This window comes from Lontra canadensis, unplaced genomic scaffold (assembly GCF_010015895.1).
Source record: "Lontra canadensis isolate GAN:19392208 unplaced genomic scaffold, GSC_riverotter_1.0 scaffold68, whole genome shotgun sequence".
Classification (NCBI taxonomy): domain Eukaryota; kingdom Metazoa; phylum Chordata; class Mammalia; order Carnivora; family Mustelidae; genus Lontra; species Lontra canadensis.
Window position 1 is genome coordinate 2,604,615 of NW_022631062.1, and position 24,076 is coordinate 2,628,690.

A 24,076-nucleotide genomic window follows, 5' to 3' on the forward strand; every position below is an offset into this window, starting at 1 on the left:
TCTGTCTTGACTGGGCCTTACTAGGCAGAAGAAATACAACATAACAAATGCTGGCCGGCAGGTTACAGAATAAATTAAAATGCTAATTTTTACTATCTGCAATAAAAGCAGAATTTATACACCTTCTTTCGGCCTGGGGGTTCATCTGTTTCAGGACACCGATCCTGGCTGCCGAGAGAAATGGTCAGCAAGAAGGGTTTGGCTAGGCCGAGGAAGTATTGGGGTGGGATATGTGGTGGGCTTTTCAGGAAGGAGGGCTAATCCAGGGAAGTCAAACGAGGATGCCACCCTGTGACCGAGCAGGGAGAAAGTGCTGCGAGGCGCAGAGGCGTGGCTATTGGTCAGAAGAACACAAAACACTCGCTCCTGAATGTTGTGGTCAAATGTTGACTTTCATTATAGTACAAGAGCAACAGCCACCTGAACTCCTGGAAAGTTCCAGATGATCTATTATAGGAAGTTCCATGAATCACTGGTAATAATGAGGATTCATATGAATAACCAGTCACGCGCTCTCGAAACCAGAAGCAAAGCCACAAGACACAACCCTTAACTTAAATGCCAAACTCCTTGTTCTTTCTCCAAGTCTACTGCCTGGGGTAAAACATTACCTCACATTGCAAAAATAACCTGGTTTGGAATACAATGGTTCTGATCTCTCATGTCTAACAGGTTAAAAAGTGAGAAGAGGGAAGCCAGGAGACACAAGGTGAACTTGAAGTTCCATTAGGAATTTACAGTTGGCCAACCACTCGGTTTTTGTAGGCATTTCTGCTGGCTTCACTCAACCTATTTGTCCCCTGCAAAGAATGAGGAAACATGGATAGATTTGAAGTGAGTGTGAATGACACTCTGGTTAACAGAAACCGTGTAGCTGTTCTTTCTCTGGAAGGAAGCATGGAATCATGAGATGGCAGAGCAGAGAAGCCCTTGGATGTGAGTCAGTGTGAGATGCGAGACAGATTCGCAAGTCTGAGCAGGTGCGGGACTGACCTGTTCTATTGCCGGGAACTAGATCTCAAATCTCAGTTCTCTTACATCCCGTTGTCTCCTTGGTTTTCAAATCCAGACATGCGTGTGCAGTTGTGGCACACAGAGGGACCACGAGCAACAGTCCGTAGTAAACTAAGTTTTTATTATAAGTAGCAATGTCCCGGATGGCACAGTTTGTTGTCTTGCTTAGTTCTATTTGTCATCGTATCACAATCTGGAACACATTTTTTTTTTCCCTGCCTGAAATGCTTAGGCTGCAGTGCTTACAAGGAAGATGCTGGGACAGGGGAGAGGAAGAGTTTGGTCAGGAGACGGAGAATGACCCTTAGCAGAGCCTCCAACTCCACAGGGAAGAAAATAGAAGCGTAAACAGTTGGGAATCTCTACGAATCCCTGCGAAGGCCATGCAAGGTACTGATGGTAAACGCTTGGGGAAAAATCTGAAGGACTTTGCCTTGGTATTTTTGAGCTCAACTCCCAATGTACGTACTTCACAAGCGACAGCAAATCTATAGAAATGGACAACCAGTTGTTGCCTGGGATTGAGGGTGGGAAGGGGGAATTCACTGTAAATGGGAATGAGGGATCTCGATGGGCTGAAGAAGTGTTCTGGAACCAGATGGTGGTGATGGCTGCATACCTCAGTAAATTTCATACAGAGCATTGACTTGTATGCTTGAAATGGGTAGATTTTAGGATATACAAATTATACCGTGATAGAGTTGTTAAAAAAAAAAAAAATCATGGCAACCCAAGGCAGTACTCCCCACCGTCCTGACCAAGGCTGCTGAAATCTAATTCTGACAGCCGCGTCTCCTCTAATAGCCACCTTTAAGTGTGTGTGTGTGTGTGGGGGGCCTCCCTGAAATATCTACCAAAATAATTAGAAAGGAATATGGAAAAGAATTATGCTAGAACACCCTACAATTAAACATTCCCATTCCATTTGTGATTCTCAAGCTAGAAACCATAAGAAAGTCTTGAGTCTTGTGTGATTTCCAGATGTGAGTGCCATAGACTGAGAGCTGGTTTTCAAGATATATAGAAAAGGCGTTACTTTCCTTTCTCGCTGCGAATGGTTTTGCTACCATGGTGCGTAAAACACAAATAATGAAGATTTCTGAACTCATATTGTGAGTGCATGTTGTTTTTCTCTGCTGTTAATTCATTGTCACGGTTTCCCCAGACTGGGAGGAGGGGGAGACTGGAATCCTGGGATCTTACAGCGACACTTTTACTCACAGGACACTTACAGGGTAAGGCTGAATGACAGTGAGGAGTATCGATTCTTTGCAGCTTCTGAAAGAGAAGAAAAACAAACATATTTATGAAATGCGCAGAGGCCAGGCTCTCTATGACAGCGTTCTTTTGAAATGCAACGTGTGATGTGTTGGCGAACATTTCTGGGGCTCTCAGGCGGAGTAAATCAAAAAGCTCAAAAATGGGCTTTCAGGCCTCAGAGAAAACCAAAATCAAGTGTTCACCCAGTGTAACAAACAGCCTGATTGAAAGCTTCCCATGCGGTTTATGTTGGGTGTTATCATCTGCGATGCCAAACAGCAGGGCTTTGAAATAACACTCGCCCAGGGAAGGACTGTTGCAGAAGCCTGGACTCTGGACTCCATCAGTTTCTGTACTTCCCGCTACCCTCACACTGATTCTCCCCCTTTGATTTTAATTTTCTAGAAAGGAAATTGATTTTTTAAAAATTCGTAACATCGTTATCTGCTCAGGGTCAGCAGCACAAAAGCGAAGTGTCAGTGTGGGTTTCTTATGTGCAAACAGCACCCCGCAAACATCACTTCCCCGCGCCACGAGGCCCCCTGGGTCCACGGTGACAATGCTCAGGATGTTGGGGTGCGAGCTATTTCAGACCGGCGCTCGCTGGGAAACAGTGTTCCTGATAGGGGATACCTTGTAGCAGAAAGCAGAACAAGGCAATATCATGGTTTATTTAATTTCCCCCAAATAACCCCATCCTGATAAATAACTCAACTCCTCAGGGAAAATCATGCTGTGGGTGTAACAGTTTTCCTTCCTTCCCTTTCTATCCGGAGTACAAGGAAGGTCTGTTGCCACTTTGTGGAGGAGATGCAGACTTCTTACTTCAGGTTTTAATGAACGACCTACTTTTGTGATTTACTGTCCACGTGAATAAAGTAAAGGGAATCCGTGGCAAGGCTGTTCCCTGGAAGAAGCCACGGCAGATGTATTTCTAGCAATCTTTGCGCTGTGGTGGGAACCCTCCCCGCCAAGCTAGTTCGGGCCACTGGCCACAGCAGCGCTGGGTGGGGGCTGGGAAGTGGGGAGTGCAGTGGGGGAGGAGAGCAAAACTCAGCAGAGAAGGGAGGGATAGAAGTCAAGAAACTCGAAGAAGTATCAGAACATTTCAGATGACGGTAAAGCTGGAGGACCCGCCGCTCCGCCCGTGGGCTCCCACGAGTTCCCAGTTGACAAGGGTGGGTGGAAAGCTCCAGCACCACGTACGGCAGCCAGGATCGCCATTAGATGGAGAAACAGAGCCACGGCACGCCCACAGCACAGTGGCAAACCTCAAAACCTCAGTGTTACATGCACTATGACCTCAGCCTTTCCACTCTGGTTTAGGTCCCAAAGAAATTCTGCCGCTGGACTTTAAGGGCTGGGGGAGTTGGGGATGTTGCCGGGGTGGGGAGGTGAAAGGCTAGAGAGCAGTTAGGGCTCCAGCCGCAGGAGAGTGGCCGCGGACGTGCGTGGATGGCCAGCATCCAAGGACGGGGCGAGAAGAGGCAGGAGCTTAGCTGCGCTTGGTAACTCCGGCGATGGCGCTTCAAACGCAGGGCAAGAAACCGGACCCGGTGCGCAACAGAATACCGTTGGCAAAAGGGCAAAACACACGCACACACTAAAGGACACACTAAACGCGTTCGAAGGGATCTCTGTCGGGCGAGAGAGAGAGGGCAGGAGTGAAATAAATAAGCAACATCAGAGGAGAGGGGCCTTCCGTGGGTCTCTGATGATGCTTTCTAGCCTGAACGGACGAGTTTGATGAAGTCCACTGTCTGCACGTATGGTTTCATAAAGAACTCGCAATTTGGAAGAGGATGAAGAAATGTGGGGTAGACGTATGTTAGCAAACTCGCGAACTGCTGAAGGGGAGGTGGCTCATGGAGCTTTTTGAAGTAATCCCTCATTTGCTCACCAAGACAGCGGAGGACATGCTGCCCAGCTCTTTTGGGGCCGTCCCAAGGCAGGGGACCTAACCCCATCGCCCAGCCCCCACTGTTTCCATACAGGTGTCTGCGTGACAGGAACACTCAGAAGGCAACACAAATATTGCTTCTCAGCTCTCACTCGAGTTCCTCTTGTTCGAAGGGACCAAGGAATGCCCAGCAGATGAGAGAAAGGATCCAGTTGACCGAAGCCTTTGTGCACATGGCCACCACGGTAGTGGGCGTGCCCTGCCCAAGGCCCGCCCCCAGGGCCCTCGGGAGCCGTCGCTGGGCCCAGGGATCCGTGCTCGGGGCACAGCTGATTGGACCCAGAGGTTGGAGAGAGCCAATCAGATTTCCTCTCTGCAGGATTGGAACTAAGGCACCCAAGACTCCCAACAGGAGGGTCAGTAATGGCTGGGCAAGAGGGGAGGTGACAGGGGAGGACTGTGCAGTTCTGGCTCCCACTGTCTTATTAGAAAGAAAACAATTGATAGGAAAATCTCAATCGAACTATTATCAGCTCTGGGAACGGCCTTTCATTTCTGTGTCCTTTCATCTACAAGTACTTAATTATCCCCTGTCAGACATGAATAATGAACTCCATAGCACTTTGGGTCCCGTAGGGTTCCTCACACAGTCCTGTCAGGGGTGAAACAGCAGCAGCAGCAGTCACAAGGCGCCCTCTGGGCTCATGAGTTACAGGAGGCCACCACGGCTGAGGGAGAGCCAGCCGAGGCCTTGTGTCAAAAGACATGGCTCACCTTTGCGCACCAAAGGTGCCGCAGATCTTTGAAGGAGGTACTGAAAGCCAGGGCTTAGGGCCTGTAACACTGTATGCGTCTGGGAGTCGGACTCATTACTTAATTAAAACCAACAACAAAAGGCAACTGGGAGAGTTTGGTGGAAGCAACATAACCCCTAAGAATAGAGATGTTTTCAAAATCCCTACCCTTCCACTGAGGCAGGTCTACAGGATGCAATTCCTGGGGCCAGTATGTGGAAGACACAGTAGAAATGGTACCCTGGGGTCACTGAATAAAGGCGTCTGGTGCATCTGAGCCTCTATAGGACTGACAGTGCCTGGACAGGGGCAGAGGTGCACGGACAGAGCCAGCCTCTGGGTTCTCTCTGACTCTAGGTGCTGCGGTTGGAGCCACACAACAGAGAAGTCTTCCAGGAATCCACAAACATGTCCACAAGAGAAAGAGTCAACGTTGTGTGTGTGTGTGTGTGTGTGTGTGTGTGTGTGTTTTTAAGGTCCTATTTATCTGAGAGAGACCGTGAGCATGAGCAGGGGGAGGGGCAGAGGGAGAGGCAGACTGCCCACTGAGCAGGGAGCCTGACACAGGGCTCGATCCGGGGACCTGGAGTTCATCACTTGAGCCCAAGGCAGCTGCTTAACTGACTGAGCCACCCAGGAGCCCAAAAGTGACTGTGCATTATCCTCCATAGATAAGAGGACACCAATGCCAGATGACATTGGTGCCAATCAAGTGAGGACTCTCCTGCTTTTTACTTCACTGTCCTGGTCCCATTCCCATATGGAAGGAGCCAAAGCTAGAGAAGAAGGTTAAGGAATGCCCCTTAGCCCACTGCAGGCATCCCAGGTGCAAAACAGGGGCAAGGAAGGTGTTTGTAGATCTGGGAGTCTCGATTCTTATGTGACAACTGAATGTTTCAACTACCAATTACAAGCTGTTGTGATTATGAGTGTACAAGACACTGGAGAATTTCCTTAAACCTGCTTGAGACAAGGATGGGACCTGCCTGAGGCTTTGTGGGGGGCTAAGGAAGAGCGGGCTCTGGCGAGCTGTTGTGAATGGGCAGTGGGGAGGAAGAACCACAGTTGCTGGAAGATTCCACTCTGAGACTCATTGGCTACACTCCTCTCCAACTTCTCCTTCCTCCAACTGACTTGAGTAGATAGTGTTCTTTGAGTCCAAACAATCCTTGACTGAGGGCTCAGAGCTCTAAGGAAAAAACAATACAAAGGAAAACACAACAGTGAGGGACAGGAGGCGCTGGGGCAGGCAGGAGGCGGGATGGGCACACAAGGCTATGGGAAAAATGCTAATTTCCTCCAGAGCGATGCCCGGTGGCCCCATATTCATTTGTTTACTTCTGGAAAGGGAAGCAGATATTCCCAGCTCTGGTGCATCTGTTAGGAGCAGACAAATACCTGGAGATGCAACTCGTTAAGCATCTCAGACGCTAAGCAAATAACCACAGAAATGGGATTAGCTCCGTATCGCTGCTGTGATAAATAACCACAAACTTAGTGGCTTAAAACAACACAAATTTATTATCTTATAATGGAGGCCCAAAGTCTGAAATGGGCCTCACTGGGCTAAAGTCAAGGTGTCAGCTGGGTTGCACTCATTCTGGGAAATTTTCTAGCTTCTAGAGCCTTCCTGTATTCCTTGACTCATGGCCCCTTCTTCCATCTTCAAAACCAGCAGCATAGCGCCTTCCAGTTTCTCTCTGACTCTCTTGACTTCTTTCAGTTATAAAGACCCTTCTGATGACAATGGGTCCACCTGGATAATCCAGGACAATCACCCCGTTCTTAATGGAATCACAGGTACAGTCACAGGCTCTAGGGATTAGGTTGTGCACATCTTTGGTGGCTGGCTGGGTGGCTCAGTTGGTTAAGCATCTGCCTTTGGCTCAGGTCAGGATCTCAGGGTTCTGGGATCAAGCCCTGCAACGGGCTCCCTGCACAATGGGAAGTCTGCTTCTCCCTCACCCCTGCTTCCCCGCTCCCATTTGCTCACTCTTATTTTCTCAAATAAATAAATAAATAAAATCTTGAAAAAAAATTTTTTTTTCTCGCGACACTGTCATCAAAGTGATGCCCAGAGCTGAGGTCTCATCCGAAATCTCAATTGGGAAGGCCCACTTCCAAGCACACTCTTTGTGGTTTGGGGCAGGATTAAATTCTTTTTTGAGATATTGGACCAAGGACCTCTGTTCCTTGCTTGCAGTTGGCTAGAGGTCACCCTTCGTTCCTTGCCACGTGGGCCCCTCCGACATGGTAACTTGCTTCAGCAAAACCAGCAAAGGAGAGTTTGCTGGCAAGATGAAAGTTATAATGTTGTATAATATAATCACAGAAGTGACATCCCATCACCTTTGCTGTATTCTATTGGTGAGAAGCACATCAAAGATCCCACCCATACTAAAAGAGAGTGGAATGCACAAAACTATGCATATCCAGAGCGAGGATTATTGGGCCCATGTTGGATTCTGTCCGCTGCACTAACAGAAAGATTCATAACCAAGTAACTCTAAGTATCCGAAAGTGGTCTCTGCCCATGAATTCATCTCACATGAGATTTTTTTTTTTCATGGTAAGAAACATCAGCAAAAAAGCATTGTTCAGTACACTCAGTTAATTTAAAAAATGGGAAACATTTTTCAAAATATGTCTATTACCTTGATGGCATTTAAAGTTTTTGTGCCTGGAGTGCCTGGGTAGCTACTTGGTTAAGCATCTGTGTTCAGCTCAGGTCATGATCCCTGAGTCCTGGGATCAAGTCCTGCATTGGGCTCCCTGCACGGCAGGGAGCCTACTTCTCCCACTCTCTCTATCCACCGACCTTGTGCTCTTTCTCACTCTCTTGCAAATAAATAAAATCTTAAGAAGTCTTTGTGCTTGCAGTAACTCTCTGTAAAGTGCCTGAAACACAACCTAGTTTGATTTTAACTTTACCGATTAAAGAAAGATGAAGTTATTTAAATTGAAATAAAATATTACAGTATGTTATTTGTCATCCAGACTGGAAATGTGCTTTTCTTCTGTTTTTCTCACCTATAATTATTTCATTATAACCTGCCAGACAATTAACTTCATAATGTTTTAGATCTTTTAGAATTCCTAACCCCAAGATCCTGGCTGGGGGTTGGGGAAATCTAAGCCATTTTAAAATCGCTTCAATAGAAAGATTAGAATGGAGAATGGAAGATGCCACATTCCAGTAAAGCAGGTAACTTCCTTTTATGGAGGTCTGAAACAGCTAGGAATGTTAAAAAAATACAGTTAGGGGCATGTGTAGAGAAGTATTATTTCATAATAAATTCCAAGTGAATCTTCCACTTTTAAAGAATAGTTTCAAAGGGCAGTACCGATAGTTTTGAAATAGTTGAGTTTGTTAAAAACATCATTTAAATCCCTGAATCACAGCGCTGACCTGTGGTGGAAAATAGAGTCTGCCCTCCCCTTAACTGCTCCTATCAAATTTGCCTTTGATTCTTCCACAAAAGTGTCTTATCCGTTTTTGATGGGGTTCCTTGAAACACATCTGGGACATCTGGCATCAGTGGTCGCAGGTGACGCTTTGGCAACACATCCCATTTGTAAATTTCACTGGCTGGGATTTCTGCTACAGCAAGCAAAGTGACCTGAGGCAGAGCTAGGATTCTAATGAGGCTTTCAGCGTTAAAATCTTTTCCAACAATGCAGCTAAAGCTGATGTGGTCTTTTTTTTTAAGAGCAGCATAGCTTGGCACCTTTCCTCAACTGCCTTTCTCATTTCCTATTTACACGAATTTACTGTCGCCATATGTAGTAATGTTGGCATGCCCTATTGTATATTTCCTTCTGCACCAAAGAAATAGATCCCTTGATCAACTCAGAAATTGAGACCGATGTAACAGAGCTCTGAAGAACACTGAGATTTCCTCAGAGATGGGGAAAATGAAACAAAACCAAGCCCAAATAACTAAAATATGTAGCAAGATACTTTGTCAAAATTCAAGAGTCCTGCAAAAAAAAAACAAAAACAAAAACAAAAAAACAGTCCAAACAAGTTAACTCACTATAAAGTTTTAGACTTCAAAAATGAAGTAAAGAATCAATCCATGAAGGCTGACAGTTTTGGCTACGGGAAGGCAAAATAAAGAGGAAATTTAAGGCTACATATGAAATGATTTGGTAAACTGTAACGTGACATTTTAACATGATGCGAGGGACTGATGTGCAGTATTTTTAATTGCAAGGAAAGGTGCTGAGGCACAGAGAAAGGGCATTGGAACTCTCACTTCTAAGGTAAATGCACACACACATCAGATTCTTTCTTCTTGCACTTCAGCGTTCTTTGGCGAGATTAGCAAAACACTTTTTTCTGCAAGCTCATGTGTGCACCTCGGCCCTTAAACTCTCTGCTGGTGGACAGCCGCTGATGAAGGAAATCAGAAATGATTATAACAGCGTTTCTCCAGCGACTCTTCACTCAGAAGAGCCTTTCTGCAATCCTAGGATGTTGGTATCCCAGTGGCTTCCTTTCTATTTCTTCTCTCTATCTAAACCCGGAGATGTGAAAAGAACATTAAGATTTTTATGATCTGAGAACCAGCCATAACATGGTGCACCTGGTCAATTGCTGGCAAAGCTGAAGGAAATAATGCTGCCCTTCACTTTTAGAAAAGTTGCCACAGGACTACTTAGATTGGCGGTTTAATGCTTCATCTAGTTGACCTTTCCAACACTCTGGAGAGAGACACTAATGATCCATTGTATCAATTCCTAACATGTACTGCAGCTGGAAGAGAATGGAAACAGCTAGCAAATGACTAAGCATTCAAACCAGATCAACACATTAAGGCTAAGTGTGATCTGTCACAGACATCAGGAAACATTAACGCTCTACGCATTGTTGCTGAACCGCGTCTTTACTTCGATAACTGCAAAGAATGGGATTATTTGTCATTTCTCAGTTACGGTCAGGGGAGTCTGGCAAAGAAAACGTACTTAATGAAGCCACCATAGTCATCAGGGCAGCAAAGACAGAAGAGAAGGATCAAAGAATTCACTTGTCCGGGAGCACCGGCTTGGCTGCTACTAATTCCACAGTGTCTATCCCAGGACCATTTTACCCTTGAGATAGGGGTTATACTGTTGAGCAAAAAAAACCCACCAGGTTGGTGGCCAATGGGGAAAATGAAGAGAATTTAAGACAAGATCCTTATTAAGCAGGAGGTTAAAGACTGAAAAACCGAAAAAACTAAAAGACTAAAAGAATTTTAGGTTTAGAATTAAATTCTTATACACAGCCAAGGACTATAAACACAATTGAACTCTTCATCTTTTCCCATCTGAGCTACAGAGGCCCCAGAGATGGACCTCAATGAACCACAGCTTTTGGTGTCCAGACCTTGTGTAGTCTCCTCCCCTTGAATCTGGGCTACTTCCATGACTTACTTTTGACAAACAGAAATAGTGTGGAAGGGACACTGCATGACTCCCAGGCCTTGGTTAGAAGAATCGGAGGAAGCCTTGCAGAGACCCATTCCATGGCTATCTTAGAACACTCACTGAGCAGCCAGCCACCACGTGAGAAGGCCAAGAACCCTGAGAGCACCGTGTTGGGAGAAGGCTGGCCATGTGGAGAAGCACCGTGGGGGGGGGGGGACCTGCTTGGCCAGCCGCACCTGTGTCGGCTGCCCAGGTCCAGGCAACAATGCAGGAATGAAGAGGCCACCTGGGATGTCCAGCCCAAACAAGCCTGTATGTGGTTATAGCTCTGGTTGGCCCTTAACAGCAGCCACGTGAAAGACACCAGCTAGAATTCTGTGGATGAGTCCACAGCAGAGTCATGACAGATAAGGAATTATCTTATTATTTTATTAAGCCCTTAATTAAGCCCTTAAATTTGTTATGCAGCAATAGAAAACTGGACCGTCATCTGTCCATAAAGACTTTGAAAACTATGTTTTTAGGGGCACCTGGGTGGCTCAGCCTGTTAGGTGTCCGACTCTCGGTTTCAGCTCAGGTCATGACCTCAGGGGTTGTGAGACAGAGCCCCACATTGGCCTCTGCACTCAATACAGAGTCAGCTTGGGATTCTCTCCCTCTGCTCCCTCCCACCCCTGCCCCCTCCCCACTTTCTCACTCACACTCAATAAATAAATAAATAAAAATCTTAAAAAAAGAAGAAAACCTATGTTTTTAAAAGGCAGTCATCAAAGGGGTCAAATGATCTTGAAATAGAACACATCTCCCTTCTCAAAGAAAAGACAGTGTCCAATTTAATGGCTCCCCAGAATACCGTGACACAGACTCACATTTAAATACAAAATGTCAGTCCTATACACCGAGGTGGAAATGGCGACAAGGATGCTCTAAATGCTGGAAGTGAGTAGAACACAAGTACAACAATTACACACTTTGGAGACCGGGGTGGAGGAAAAAGAACCAATAAATTCTGAGTCGTGGACTACAAGTATTTCACTACAAAGAGGAGTTTTGAGGGCACCACTGGCGCATTGTTGGGTAGATATTTGAACTTTGCAGAGCAAGGATTAAAGTACATTGTAATTTTAGGTTTAGAATTAAATACTTATATACAGCCAAGGACTATAAATACAAACCTAGGGAGAAACCACAGTTCTTTGCAAAATCTAATTCACATTTTAATGAATGTATTTAAGGCTTAGGCTGGGCTTTTCTTTGTGGAGAATATTAGGTCATTAGGTTAAAATCACATAAATGATGCAGTGATTATCAAAATTAACATTTAAATGAAATCAGCTAATTTGAAGCACTTTATTTTATTGTACTTTTTAAGCCGTTGCAGTGAAATTTCAGGTTAGGTGCTCAGAATGTGGAAACCGCTGTCAAAAGTGTCTTATTTGCATGTCATGTTTGTTTTTGGCCTGACCTAAATTTTTTGTCTATTTAATTTATTTTCAGCTGAATGAATGCTGTCTTTCACCTTTGAACCACTTACCTTTAACTAATGGATGAAACCGGTACTTAGATTTAAGATTCGTAAAGGACAGCAGGAGCCCTTGAGATAAAAATTCTATTGTTTCACACACATGTGTGATACTAAATAGCTCTCTCCTCCTTCAATTCTTTAATAGGTATTTACTGAGTATCTCACAGTGCCCAGCATTTGAGATACATCGATGGTTCTCAATGGGGAGTGATTCTGCCCCACAGAGGGCATTTGGCAATGACTGGAGACATTTATGGTTATCACAACAATGGGGAAACTACTGGCATCTAGTAGGTAGAGGATAGGGCCACTGCTCAGTGTCCCACAGGGCACTCATGTCTCAGAAGACAAAGAATTTTCAGCCCAAACTGTCAGTAGTGCCTGGACCCAGAGACCTTGGGCTATATCAGACATAACCCTTGGGAATAATCACTACCCTGAGTTCATTCTTCTATTCTTTCTCTCTTTCTGTTCTTCCTTCCTCCCTCCCTCCCTTCCTTTGTATTTTTTTTTTTTAAGAGAAAGAGAGGATAGAGCAGGAAGGGGCAGAGGGAGAGAGGGAGAGAATCTTAAACAGGCTCCATGCCCAGCACAGAGCCTGCTGCGAGGCTCTGTCTCATGACCTTGAGAACACAACCTGACCCTAAAACCAAGAGCCCAACACTTAACCGACTGCACCACCCAGGTACTCCGTTCCTTATCTTGACTTCTAACACCACAGGATGGTTTACTAACTGATGGACATTTGGGTGGTTTTCAAACTGGAGCTGTAAGCTGGGACTGCAATTATTATTCTCAAAGATGTCTTTTGGTGAATGAGCGTACACAGTTCTGTTTGGCATGTACCTAGGAGTGGGGCTGACAGGTCATGGCGCATGCAGCTGTTCAGGTAAAGACGGTGTTTTATTTGACTATGCCATTCCTTCATGGTCCTGTGACGTGGATACCTCTTTAATATGATGAACTCTCCTAGCTTTCCTTGACCTTGTTCTTTTACTCTTCTTGGTGTCTGACGAAGTTCCAAGAATATCTTAAACTTACTCATACACAGTTAAAGCTCCGTCCTCTTAGAGAGGGGTGCAAAAAGGTATGAGTGTACAATATTCAACTCATCCCAACTAAATACCACAAACTGTATCAAAATTATTGGGAAGCCCACAGATTTCCAGCTGTGCTCCATGCAACCCTTCTGAGACAAGGACACAGGCCAGTAGGAAGAGTCTTGGACATGCTGTTCATTTTCTCCTTTATTAAAATTAATTTTAAGAGATTTTTTTAAAAGATTTTATTTATTTATTTGACAGAGATCACAAGTAGGCAGAGAGGCAGGCAGAGAGAGGAGGATGCAGGCTCCCTGCTGAGCAGAGAGCCCGATGTGGGGCTCGATCCCAGGACCCTGGGATCATGACCTGAGCTGAAGGCAGAGGCTTTAACCCACTGAGCCACCCAGGCGCCCCAATTTTTAAGAGTTTTTATCATTTATTTGAGAGAGAGGGATCACATAAGCAGGGAAAAGGGCAGAGGGAGAGGGAGAAGCAGGCTCCATCCCAGGACCAGGGATCATGATCTGAACTAAAGGCAGACGCTTAAGCAACTGAGCCACCTAGGTGTCCCCTGTTGCACATTTTCAACCAGAGACTCTCCAGGGCTTTACCCATTGGATTGTGGGTTAGTTGTCTGTTGAAGAAAGGGTTCTACTGCTAAAAGCAAATAAGAAAACCAGTGGAGAGAAAGATTGTGATTGGTTCATCAAATTCCAATTGGCCTTAGTGTGCAATTCTAAATCTCGTTCTGAATTTCCATGAAGCTGTCCAGCATCCTCTTCTAACTTTAACTTCCACTGCTCAACAAAAAGGTTTTAAAAAATAATTGGAGGGCACCTGGGTGGCTCAGTGGGTTAAAGCCTCTGCCTTCAGCTCAGGTCATGATCCCAGGGTCCTGGGATCGAGCCCGGAATCGGGCTCTCTGCTCAGCAGGGAGCCTGCCTACCCCTCTCTCTGCCTACCTGTGATCTCTGTCAAATAAATAAATAAAATCTTTAAAAAATAATTTGAAAAAAAGTAAAGTTTTGGTGGATTAGGTTGCTTTTCTACTCTTTACATTTTAAGAACAACAATAATATTGTTTGCTATTTCACATGGCAAATGTAGAGAATTGTGGTAATTGTCACAACACTCTACAAGATCGGAAAAACTATTATCCCATTTTTATCGATAAGAAAATGAGGCTCGGAAAGGTCACAGTGACATTTACTTCCCTGACCTGAGGCTTTGGGTTTGGCCATGACTTGCTGCGGCCAATGGAAGAGGGAAAGGAGTGAAAGCACACCAGACCACAGCCCACATTTTTGGAGGCCTTAGGTGTTCTCACTTGTCCACTCCTGACTGTACTCTAGCCAGCTCCCTGGCCCAAGGAGGATGAGGTCCCTGTGTAGAGGACCAGCCCCTTACCTGCAGCTTCCGGGAGAGCTCGGCCAAGATCAGCAGAACCACCCCAACCAGTTTTCAGATGCATGAGAAAGAAATGCTTATTTCTAGACACAAAAGGACAAACATTGTAAGAGTCCGCCTATGAAATCTCTGGACTAGGCTGAGTCATAGAGCCAGAAGGTAGATTAAAGTTTACTGGGGGACTAGGAGGAACGGGGGATGGAGACGCTTTGCTGAATGGGTACGGAGTTTCTGTTTGGGGTGATGCACAATTATTTGGAAACAGTCAGCAGTGATGGCTGTACAACACTCTGAGTGTAATTAATGTCTCTGAGTTGTACCAGTCAAAGTGGTGAAAATGGCAAATTTAACGCTATGTGATATTACTGCCGTCATGAAAAAGAAAATGTGTGTTGTCACAAGGCACTGAGACCTTGTGGTTATTTGTTATGAAGCAATATGGCCCCTAAGCCAACAGTAGGGCCAATGTTCTATAAAGAGAAGAATGAGAATTTGATGGAATGCTGAATATGAGTACGAGGTGAAGAAAGAGGGGGAAAATGTCAGAGTCAACATCTGGTCTACTGAATAAAATCTCTCCATGGTAAAAATAAATTAGGTCACTGGCCAAGGAAGGGACTGATGGTTGGGACCATTAAAAGAGACCATTTGGAAGTGGCTCATGCCATTTTCAGGGTCATTCCCATGGAGGCAATGCTGTCGTGGAGCGTACAGAATGACAAGCAAAATTCAGGGAGCTGGAAACATTAAAAAATTGGAAGCCAATACAAATTTTCAGCCTGAAAGAATGGGAGAGATCAGAAGGAGACAGGTAGTGTCATCTGCTAAGCTGACACTGTTGGAAAGAACAGTTCGCATCCCGAGTGGATTCTAAAAAAAAAAAAAAAAAAAAAAATTAAAAAAATAAATCACATTGTTATGCAATTCAAATCAATTTGCCCTGACAGTTGCTTTCCCTTTCTGTCTTAGTTCAGAGGAATTTTATGTGTGATTCTGCCCTCTTTCAGGGCTTACAGCACCTTCTGTTCACCAGTCCTGCAGTGCACTCACAATACAGGGATTTAATATATTTTTAAACGATAAAATTAAACAGAAGGCCAGAGACTGTAATGGAATACGTGGCACAATGGCAAATGGGAGGTGGCAGTAGAAGCCTTTTTTATACATAAGCCGAGGGACAAACGTTGTTCAAGAAATGAGGTGTCGTTGGCCAAAAGTCTCAGCAGCGAGCGATGTGCCCACAAAATGGAAATAATAACAGTAATAATAATAACAGGCCTGTTCAGGGGATTGTTGGGAGGAGGACAAATTATAGATGGTTGAAGTGCTTTTAGTATCTTGGCAGAAAGGTATTATGTAAATTCCATTTCTTTTTCTTTTCATTATTTTTCCTTGAAGACTGCCAAAAAAAAAAAAAAAAAGATCCTAGTGGGTGGATGAGAATGGGGATTGAGGGAGGAAGGGGAGAAAATATATTTCAGAGAAGCAAGTAATAGAGAGAAGTACTTCTTGGCCATTGCGTTTGCATTAATAAACTTCATCTACTTAGGCATGCGGCTATGGAGGGTACAGAGTGTCTACAGGATTCCATCCCCCTACCCCACCCCTGCCCAGAAGTAAAGTAAAATCACAGATTTTATGGTCATTTTGCTAAAAGGATCCCCTCCATCTTGTTGACACGGCTATTGCCTTCACTTCCAAGATTGTGCTTCTATGTTTTAGGAGTGTTTTCCACAGGCGACTATAAGTGCCCAGTCCCAAGGGCAGACACTGACACTCCATGTTCTAGGCTCTAGGGCAGGTGCATGCAAAGGCCAGTAAAAGCAATTCTTGTTTTAAATGGAACATTCTGGAAGGCAGGGCTGGAAGTCAGCATGTTGCAATTTGTAGTGAGAGAAATTAAATTCTAATCTTGGACTCCACGGATGTATTTGACGCCGTCAGGTGAGATGATAAGACCCGGCTTACAGACAGCCAACACATGGCTTGGCCTTCGGGTTCATTCACTTCATCAGCATACTTGAAAAAAATCGCTTCTCTATCAAGAAGTGGAATGCCTCCTGTCTCCTTTCTCTCTGGTCTATTTGGAAGCAATCTGAACCATCTTCCTGAGCTAATATGTTGATCTTACCACTTTCCTTTGCAAAACACTATGATTTCCAACTGCATCTTATCTCAAGTAGGATTCTTAATCTCTGCCTGCCAGGAGAGGACATCCCTTGCAGCTCTCCACTTAACATTTCAACTTTAAAAATCACTGGAATTCATGGAATAAATGTTTGACAAGCCCCTACTATGCATCAAAGACTCTTCTGGGCTATATGGATACATCAGTGACCCAAACACAAAGTCATCCCTGCTCGCCAGTGGTTGCCATTCTATGTAATCATCTAGAACTTGGACATTGAGCATGGGATGCCCTAGCTGGGTGGCAGTGGGCCTCAGCGAGCCCCTTATGCCTCTGGCCATTTGTGTTCTCATCCCGAAGATGCAGGAACTGGAAGGAATCTCCACGTCCACGGCTTTCTCCCATGGTGCTGCTTACTCTTCCAGTTCCCAACATTAGGCAATCTGCTTGGTTCAACGTCTTTTACCTAAAACTGCCCGAAATGTCTTCTCTAACTACAAATAACACCCTATCCTCTTTCCTCAGACCACTCTCCAAGAATCACTCCCTCCAAGTCTTCCCAGATTACTGCATCTGTCTTCAAATCTACTGCTGTCCATGGCAACCTTTCAACATTCAGAGACAGCTCGGAAGGGGCAGATGGGAGGAAAGATGGACTCTCCTTAACGGAAAGAGGGAACAAATTGGGGAAAGAGAGAAACGGGTTGCTTGGCTACCTGGAGTCACATGGCGTGGACTGGTTTTATGAAAAGGCTACTGCACACAAGTTTCCAGTGTAGATAGGAATGAGAGATGGTCAGGATCTATGTGGGGCCAACTGGCAACATTCTGAGACCTAGTACAAGTGAGCATTTATTTCACACCTACTGCATGCTAGGGACAGTGCAAAGCACCTCATACCCAATATTTCCCATGTATTCTCTTCAAGTACATTAGGAATTAAGCGTTATTATTTTCCATTTAGAGATGAAGATACAGAGGCTCTGAAGATGAAAATACTTTGAACCCAGGTGCCAGATGTTGAAAAAAAAAATCCTCATTTATCAAAGCTTACCCACTCTTGCTGTCCTGCTGGAGGAAGGTCCTCACTACAAACCCAGTCACAGGCTCACCCCTGGGGCAGAATCTGGGTCACGAGTGGCAGGATTAAGTACGGATAAGGTATGAGAGAGGTATTGCACACGACCCTGACCCATATGTCTTTGTTGTTGTAATTTCAACCACGATTGTTTTTACGATCATTAATGCCTCTCTCCAGAGCCCAGAGGGAGAACATTCTAGAAGATACAGAGGAGAGTGTATAGCCCAGTGACAGAGATGTTCATTTCACTGCAACATAAAAATCGCTCTTCCCCGACCAGGCAGGTCTTTGGGCTTCTATCTCAGCTCACCATCCCTGAGGTTCTGAGAATTCCTGCAGGAGGTGATGGGAGGCTCGAGATTCGTTCTCACCTGTGACTTGAAGAAACCTGGGAGGGTGCTGATTGGCCAGGTAGGTTTCTAAAGCAGGAACCTGACACTCGTCCTGGTCAGCAGCCTCCTAGGATGGGACTTAGCTTCTTGGATGTGACAAACACTTTCTCAGGCCTCGCCCAGTCCCATAACACTGCGTCTTGCCTGGGATGTGTGTCCCTGCTGGTATGGTCCATGTAGGAGATGACAGGCAACACTGCAAAGCAGCCGAGTTCAAGACATCACAGCTCTGCCAGCTTCTGTTCATTATCAACGCCGACTGCACCAGGCCTGCCTTAAGCTGCCTGACCCTCATCATCTCCTACCTTTAAAATAACTCTGCAAGACATTTTTCATTATTTCTGCCCCCACGCCAGAAAACAGGCTCTCTCCAGAGGCTAAGCATCTTGTCCAAGGCAGCGCTGCTCCTGAGAAGGGGAGCCAGTAATCCCATGAGGGCCACGCCTCGTAGCATTCTTTGCCTCTGTCCATGGTAGTCATTATCCACATTCAGAGCACCCGCATCCTGAAGTTTTACCCAGGACAGCTGCCTAATAAAGATACATGTTGTGTTTATCTTATAGGCCCCAAAGCCTGTTCCCATAGCATTTCTCTGTATTTCCACAATGCTAGTGACAATTAAGGATCGAGTTCTCCATTTCATAGTTGACTACACTGTGGTGTGGAGAGGCTCATGTTCTGCTGGATGGGCGCGCTTCACCTAGCAGGGAAGGGTTTGGCAGCTATAACGCCGAGGGGTGGAGGGGCAAAGAAAGGATCTTAAGCAAGGTCCACTCTCAGCGAAGAACCTGATGTGGGGCTTGATCTCATGACCCTGCGATCACAACCCGAGGAAAATCAAGAGTCGGGATGCTTAATGGGCTGAGTCGCCAACACACCCCAGTGAAAACAGTTCCACAGGCAGGGATGCTTTGGAGCTAGTTAGGGAATAGTGCATCTCCAAGCATAACTAGGACACAAGATGGGTAAGTCGCTCTTGAGAGAGAAAAGGCTGAAAAGGAAGCCTGGGAACAGGTGAGGAAGACCCAGTTGAGGCAAAGAGTCCTGATGAGAACCACCCTTCAGTAGCTGAATCATTACTCAATGAGGAGTAGGTGGCAGAAATGATCACGTGTGTTGGAAAGCAAATGGAGTTACAGGTGCACATTTAAATGTATGGGTGCAACTTGGGTTTTTAGTGGGTGTCATACAACAAGGAAAGCTGGGGAACACTTGTTGCCACTATTAGAATCTAGAAGAAATGCATTAATGTTTACAGAAGGAAGCCAGATGCAAGGATAAAGGTTCCCAAAACCACCCAGCCAAATCTGGATCTAATTCATTCATATATTCATTCATTCATTCAGTAAACATTTACATACCTGGAAGCATGCTAGGCAACAGGAATATGATGAACTTAACAGTTTTCCGGTCCTCAAGAAGCCCACGGTCCAGACTCACAGATAAATATAACCATAACAAAAGTGCCATGTAGGAGCGTATATGGGAACATATGCTGGCATGAAGGGGGAAGGGTCAATTCATTCCCCGGTACATGTGAGGAAGGTTACACTCAGGGAGGCATTCACAAAGAAACAGATGCTTCAACTGGTCTTTAGGGATGGAGGAAGAGTGTACCAGATGATCAAGGGAAAAAAAAAAAAAGGGAAATTTCAGGCAGTTGGGATAACAAGTCCAAAAGAAACAGGGTCAGAGAGAACAGGGTACATGCGGGGGCTGCTGGAAACGTGCTCTGCCATATGGGAGCACAGAGAGGATACAAGGCTGAGCAGGAGTGTGGGTCTAATGACAGCGCGTCTTGAATTGATGTAAGCAGCGTGTACCTTATCTCAGATGACAGTGACCACGAGATGGCTTCTTTAAGCTGGGGACTGATATAATTAGCTTTTTTTTTTTTAAACTTGTTGTTTAAATTCCAGTTAGTCAACATAGACAATCAGCTTTATTTTTCTAAAGGTTCACTCGGCCCACAGCGCAAGCAAATGTCAGGGGCACAGGGAGAAGGTGACTCAGGGATGAAGCTCTTGCCATGTCCAGGTGAAGGGGAATGATGACTTAAAGAGGCAGAAAGGGTGACGAGGAAGGGATCTATAAGGACGATTTGGAGGAAACTTGTGTCCAGAGGCTTCAAAATGTGAATAGTGTTCAAGAATGAAAAGGTGAAAGGCACTGTTGGAGTTCATGGAACGGAATGTGCGGATAAGGTTTTTCCAGTGCCAGAAGTAGCTGGGGCTTGCAGGTGTGCCTAGGGGTTAATGACCATAGCCACTAACTCCCAATCTACATGAATTGGAGCTATAACCACGCGGAGCTCTATGGGGGTTGAACTTGTGCTTGAATATTAATAAGGCAATGGTAGTCTCTGAACTCTAGTGCCAGTTGGTAACTTTCACATGCATGTCAGTGAACAGGGGGCACGGGTAAGGAGAGAAATACTATTTTTAATGTTGGCAAGGAAGAGAGGTGAGCCCGAAGGAGAAGCTGTAATTCTCAGACGGCACATACAGAGAGTACTTGGAAAAAGCTGCAAGACAGACTCTACCTTCCTGCTAGGAGGAGAAATCGGGTTAAGGAAGCACAGGTACAAAGCACAAATGGCTATCCTGAAACAACGTCCCAGATCTCAGAAAACCTAGCAGTGCCCTAATCCCTTCTAAAAGTTGACAGATTTTCAGTCAACCATGATCATGTTTCACTGATGGCAAGAGGTTGTGGGATTTACACTAAACTTTTGAAGTGCGCCCGCCACGTCTGAATTTAGCATCAACCGAAGAAAACTATTTATAAATTAATCCATGGCAAGACAGAGAGAAATCTTATTTTCCTGTCTCTTGGGAAATAACTGCTTTGAACGTGAACTTCACTGCACTAACCTTGCAACTGAATTCTGAGACCTTTCTGCTTTGTATTAATAGGGTTTGTGATCTACATTTGGGCTGATGATATGTAAAAAGAAAGTGTTTCACTCTCAAAGATATCTAATTACTACATGAAGAATCCTATGAAGATTACTTTTCAAAAGCAGATATCTGCGGGGTTTAAAAACAAACAGCAAACAAACATAAGTAGCGAAACAACTTCCTTCCTATAGAACCTAAGAGCGTGGTTTAGATCATTTTTCAGTGCATCCCCAATATAGTAAGAGATAGAGTTTCAGCAGAACTGCCTTTTTCCACTTTCAAGGCCATTAGGAACGGAGGGTGTGGCTGGTGATTTCCATTTGTAATCATCCTGGATTTTTTATTCCTGCCACCATATGGAAGCATGTCCATAGCCAAAGACAACTCAGAAGGATGCAAGTCAAAGTGTATGTAACAATCTTAAAAATATGAACCAATTTTTGTCTTTTACACTATTTTTTCCCTTGAGTTTCAGTAATGTCCAAGGAACACCAATATTCAGCTAGGTGAAATAGAAAAAAAGCCCCACAGGGTGATGAGGAGGTAAGAAAAGGCAAATATAGAAAACTGAGTTAAATAGCGAGTTTTCAAAATTGCCCATTGCATAATACAAAATAACATGCATAGAAAAACAGTTTGAAATAAAATCCAACGAGGTCTGAATGAATCATAACATGTTGGAAACAATGGTAAGGGATTAGCAGGAAATATAAAATAGGTAGGAAACTACTGCTCTGTGAGTACTGTTTTCAGAACCTGGTGAAGTCTTATTTTTTATATTTGATGAACAGGAGCAACATTAAAAATACCAGGAGACACGATTATACAAACACACATTAGGAGTTCTTTTTAAAAAATGCATTTTCTTCGCCCAAATGAGACATTAATAGCTCCTTTGAAACTCATGTAATGTATCATATGAATAGGTCTTTAAACATATGCCCTATAAAACTCTTAGGAGGAAGTCTGAACAGAGCTGGTGAAGTCGTCCATTTGCATAGTCAGTAAGTCACTGTTCACATGCTTTGCTCTTATCCACATGCCGTTTCTCCATGTAGAGGAACTGCTATTCATTCAAAGAAGAGGAAACAAAAGTCCCCCATATAGATCCCCAGAAGCTAATTATGTGTGAGCGGTAGTTTGAGCTTGAGTTTGAAACGCGGGCAGACTGGTCATCCTTCAGCTTCCAAGGTGAGCCAGGTTCTAACCTGGGCCAGGTCTGCTGCTTAAGAAGATGTGGGTGGAAGTACCACGGGGCTTAAACTTCCATTCCACCCGAGGGGAGCCGTGAGGCCACCAAGATAGACACCTTACTACCCTCCCAGCTGTCGAGGTGGGAAGAGGAAACAGATGTGCGCAGTCTCTTGTTCAGGTTTGAAGCCCTCAGAGCTACTCCTGGCCAGTCTATGGCTAAGCACAATTCTAGAATCTCCTGATTTTGAGAAAGGACCTGAGAAATGTGAGTGAGGGGATCTCCCATGGCTGTCACAGACACATGTTACAGTGACAAGGACCCCACAACTATTTTGAATCCAATGCTGTATATTCTCCAAGATGCTCTCTGCGTGGTGTATGTGGGTACATATATAATTCACAACTGAAAGATTTTAATCAATGGTCTGAAATGTTTTTTTTTAAAAAGATGAAGCTCAAAATTAGCTCATGCTTATGCATAATATAAATTATACAGAAACTCTGTCAAGCCTAAAGACAAGGCCACACAATTACAGGCATATCTGTCTAAACCAGATTACTCTGACCATATCTTTGTGGCTCGATTACACAATCACCCCAAATATCAGCAGAGGAAAGATTTATTGTTCGTGATCTTAAGTCAAAGGCACGCACTCCACTGAGAGTTAAACCCCTGCAATGGCTCCTACGGAAGGCCACATTGCTTATCGGAAAACCATGATGAGTTGGTCTCCCCTGCAGGCTTGGTTGATGCAAGAGCACAGAACCCTGAGCAACTTGAACTTACTTACTCGCCTAAATGACTTCTGCCAGCTCCTGTTGGCTTATCTCATGACCCGGCACCATCATTCACCCACAGCTCAAGCTAGAAATTAGGGACTTACCCTCCATTCTTTCTTGTCTTTCAATCTCTATCAAATATGCCACCAAGTCCTGTCAATCTATTCTTCTTCTATGACATAGCTTTTATGACTCTCAAGGACTACCCTGGGCCAGGTCTCTAGCTGTTATTTCTCACCTGGACTCTTCTAAGACCTTCTAATGCTTCTCGGTTTCTACTTGTGTCTCTCATATTCCATTCGCCACACAGAGCAGCCAGAGTAAAATTGTAAAAATACAAACTGGTTTATTTTACTCTATTGCTGAAAACCCGTTAGCGGTCCCCTCTCTCCTATAGAATAAAATCCAGACTTTTTTTCATAGTCTAGATCAAAGGTCAGCATACGTTTTCTGTAAAGGGCCAGACAGTAAATATTTTAGGCTTTGTGGGCCACATGGCCTCTCGCCACCAACCTCATCTGTAGTCATAGCACAAAGACAATATGTAAATGCATGGTCGAGGCTATGTTCCAAAAAAAAACCTTGATTTACAAAAACAAGCGAAGGGCCACATTTGGCCCTTGGACCACAATGAACTAACCCTACTCTGGAAGGCCCTCCAATGCTCAGTTCCCGTCTCTCTCTCTCTGGTCTTTTCATACCACGTTTCCTTTCACCGGCCAAGGACAGCCACATGGTGCTATTTTTCTCCCCCTGAAAGAAAGCTTTTTTCTTCCCTCTACTCTGCCTGGTTGACTTCTCCCATACTCTCAGGAACAACTTTCAACATCACCTCCTCATTTAGGATTTCCCTGAGTCTCCTACTCCTATACCATCATTCTCCCTTTCATTCACCCTAACCGTACTCACCTATGTATTTGCTTGTTTCACTGCTTACTGTCCCTCTTCCTCACGAGACCACATGCTCGAGGAAGGCAGGGACAGGGTCTGTAACCAGTACCCCGTAACCAGCAACTACCCCCAGGCCTAGCTCACAGCAGGCACCAAAATATTTATCAAATGAACACATTTCGTTCCTTTGAGTCCTAGATCCCTCATGTCTAGAATGGCCGTAACAATACGCCTGGCCCCTTCGGCTTGTGTCAGAACTGCTGTGTTGACTAGTATTTCAAGCACCCCAGGGGCATGCTCAGACTTGGACATTTTCCTTGTATTTGGCTCTCTTCAGCACAGACACAGTTAACGG

General features: G+C 44.8%; 1 protein-coding gene across 3 annotated transcripts in view; it reads right to left on the reverse strand.

The window, feature by feature from the left end:
• FRMPD4 (FERM and PDZ domain containing 4) overlaps positions 1-24,076 on the reverse strand; it is an 847,457-nt gene that overhangs the window by 43,621 nt on the left and 779,760 nt on the right. For all 3 annotated transcript variants that reach the window (XM_032880199.1, XM_032880201.1, XM_032880200.1), the window contains one exon: positions 2,247-2,292. In XM_032880199.1, coding sequence (XP_032736090.1) covers positions 2,247-2,292 — 46 coding nt within the window. The remainder of the gene's footprint in view (positions 1-2,246; positions 2,293-24,076) is intronic.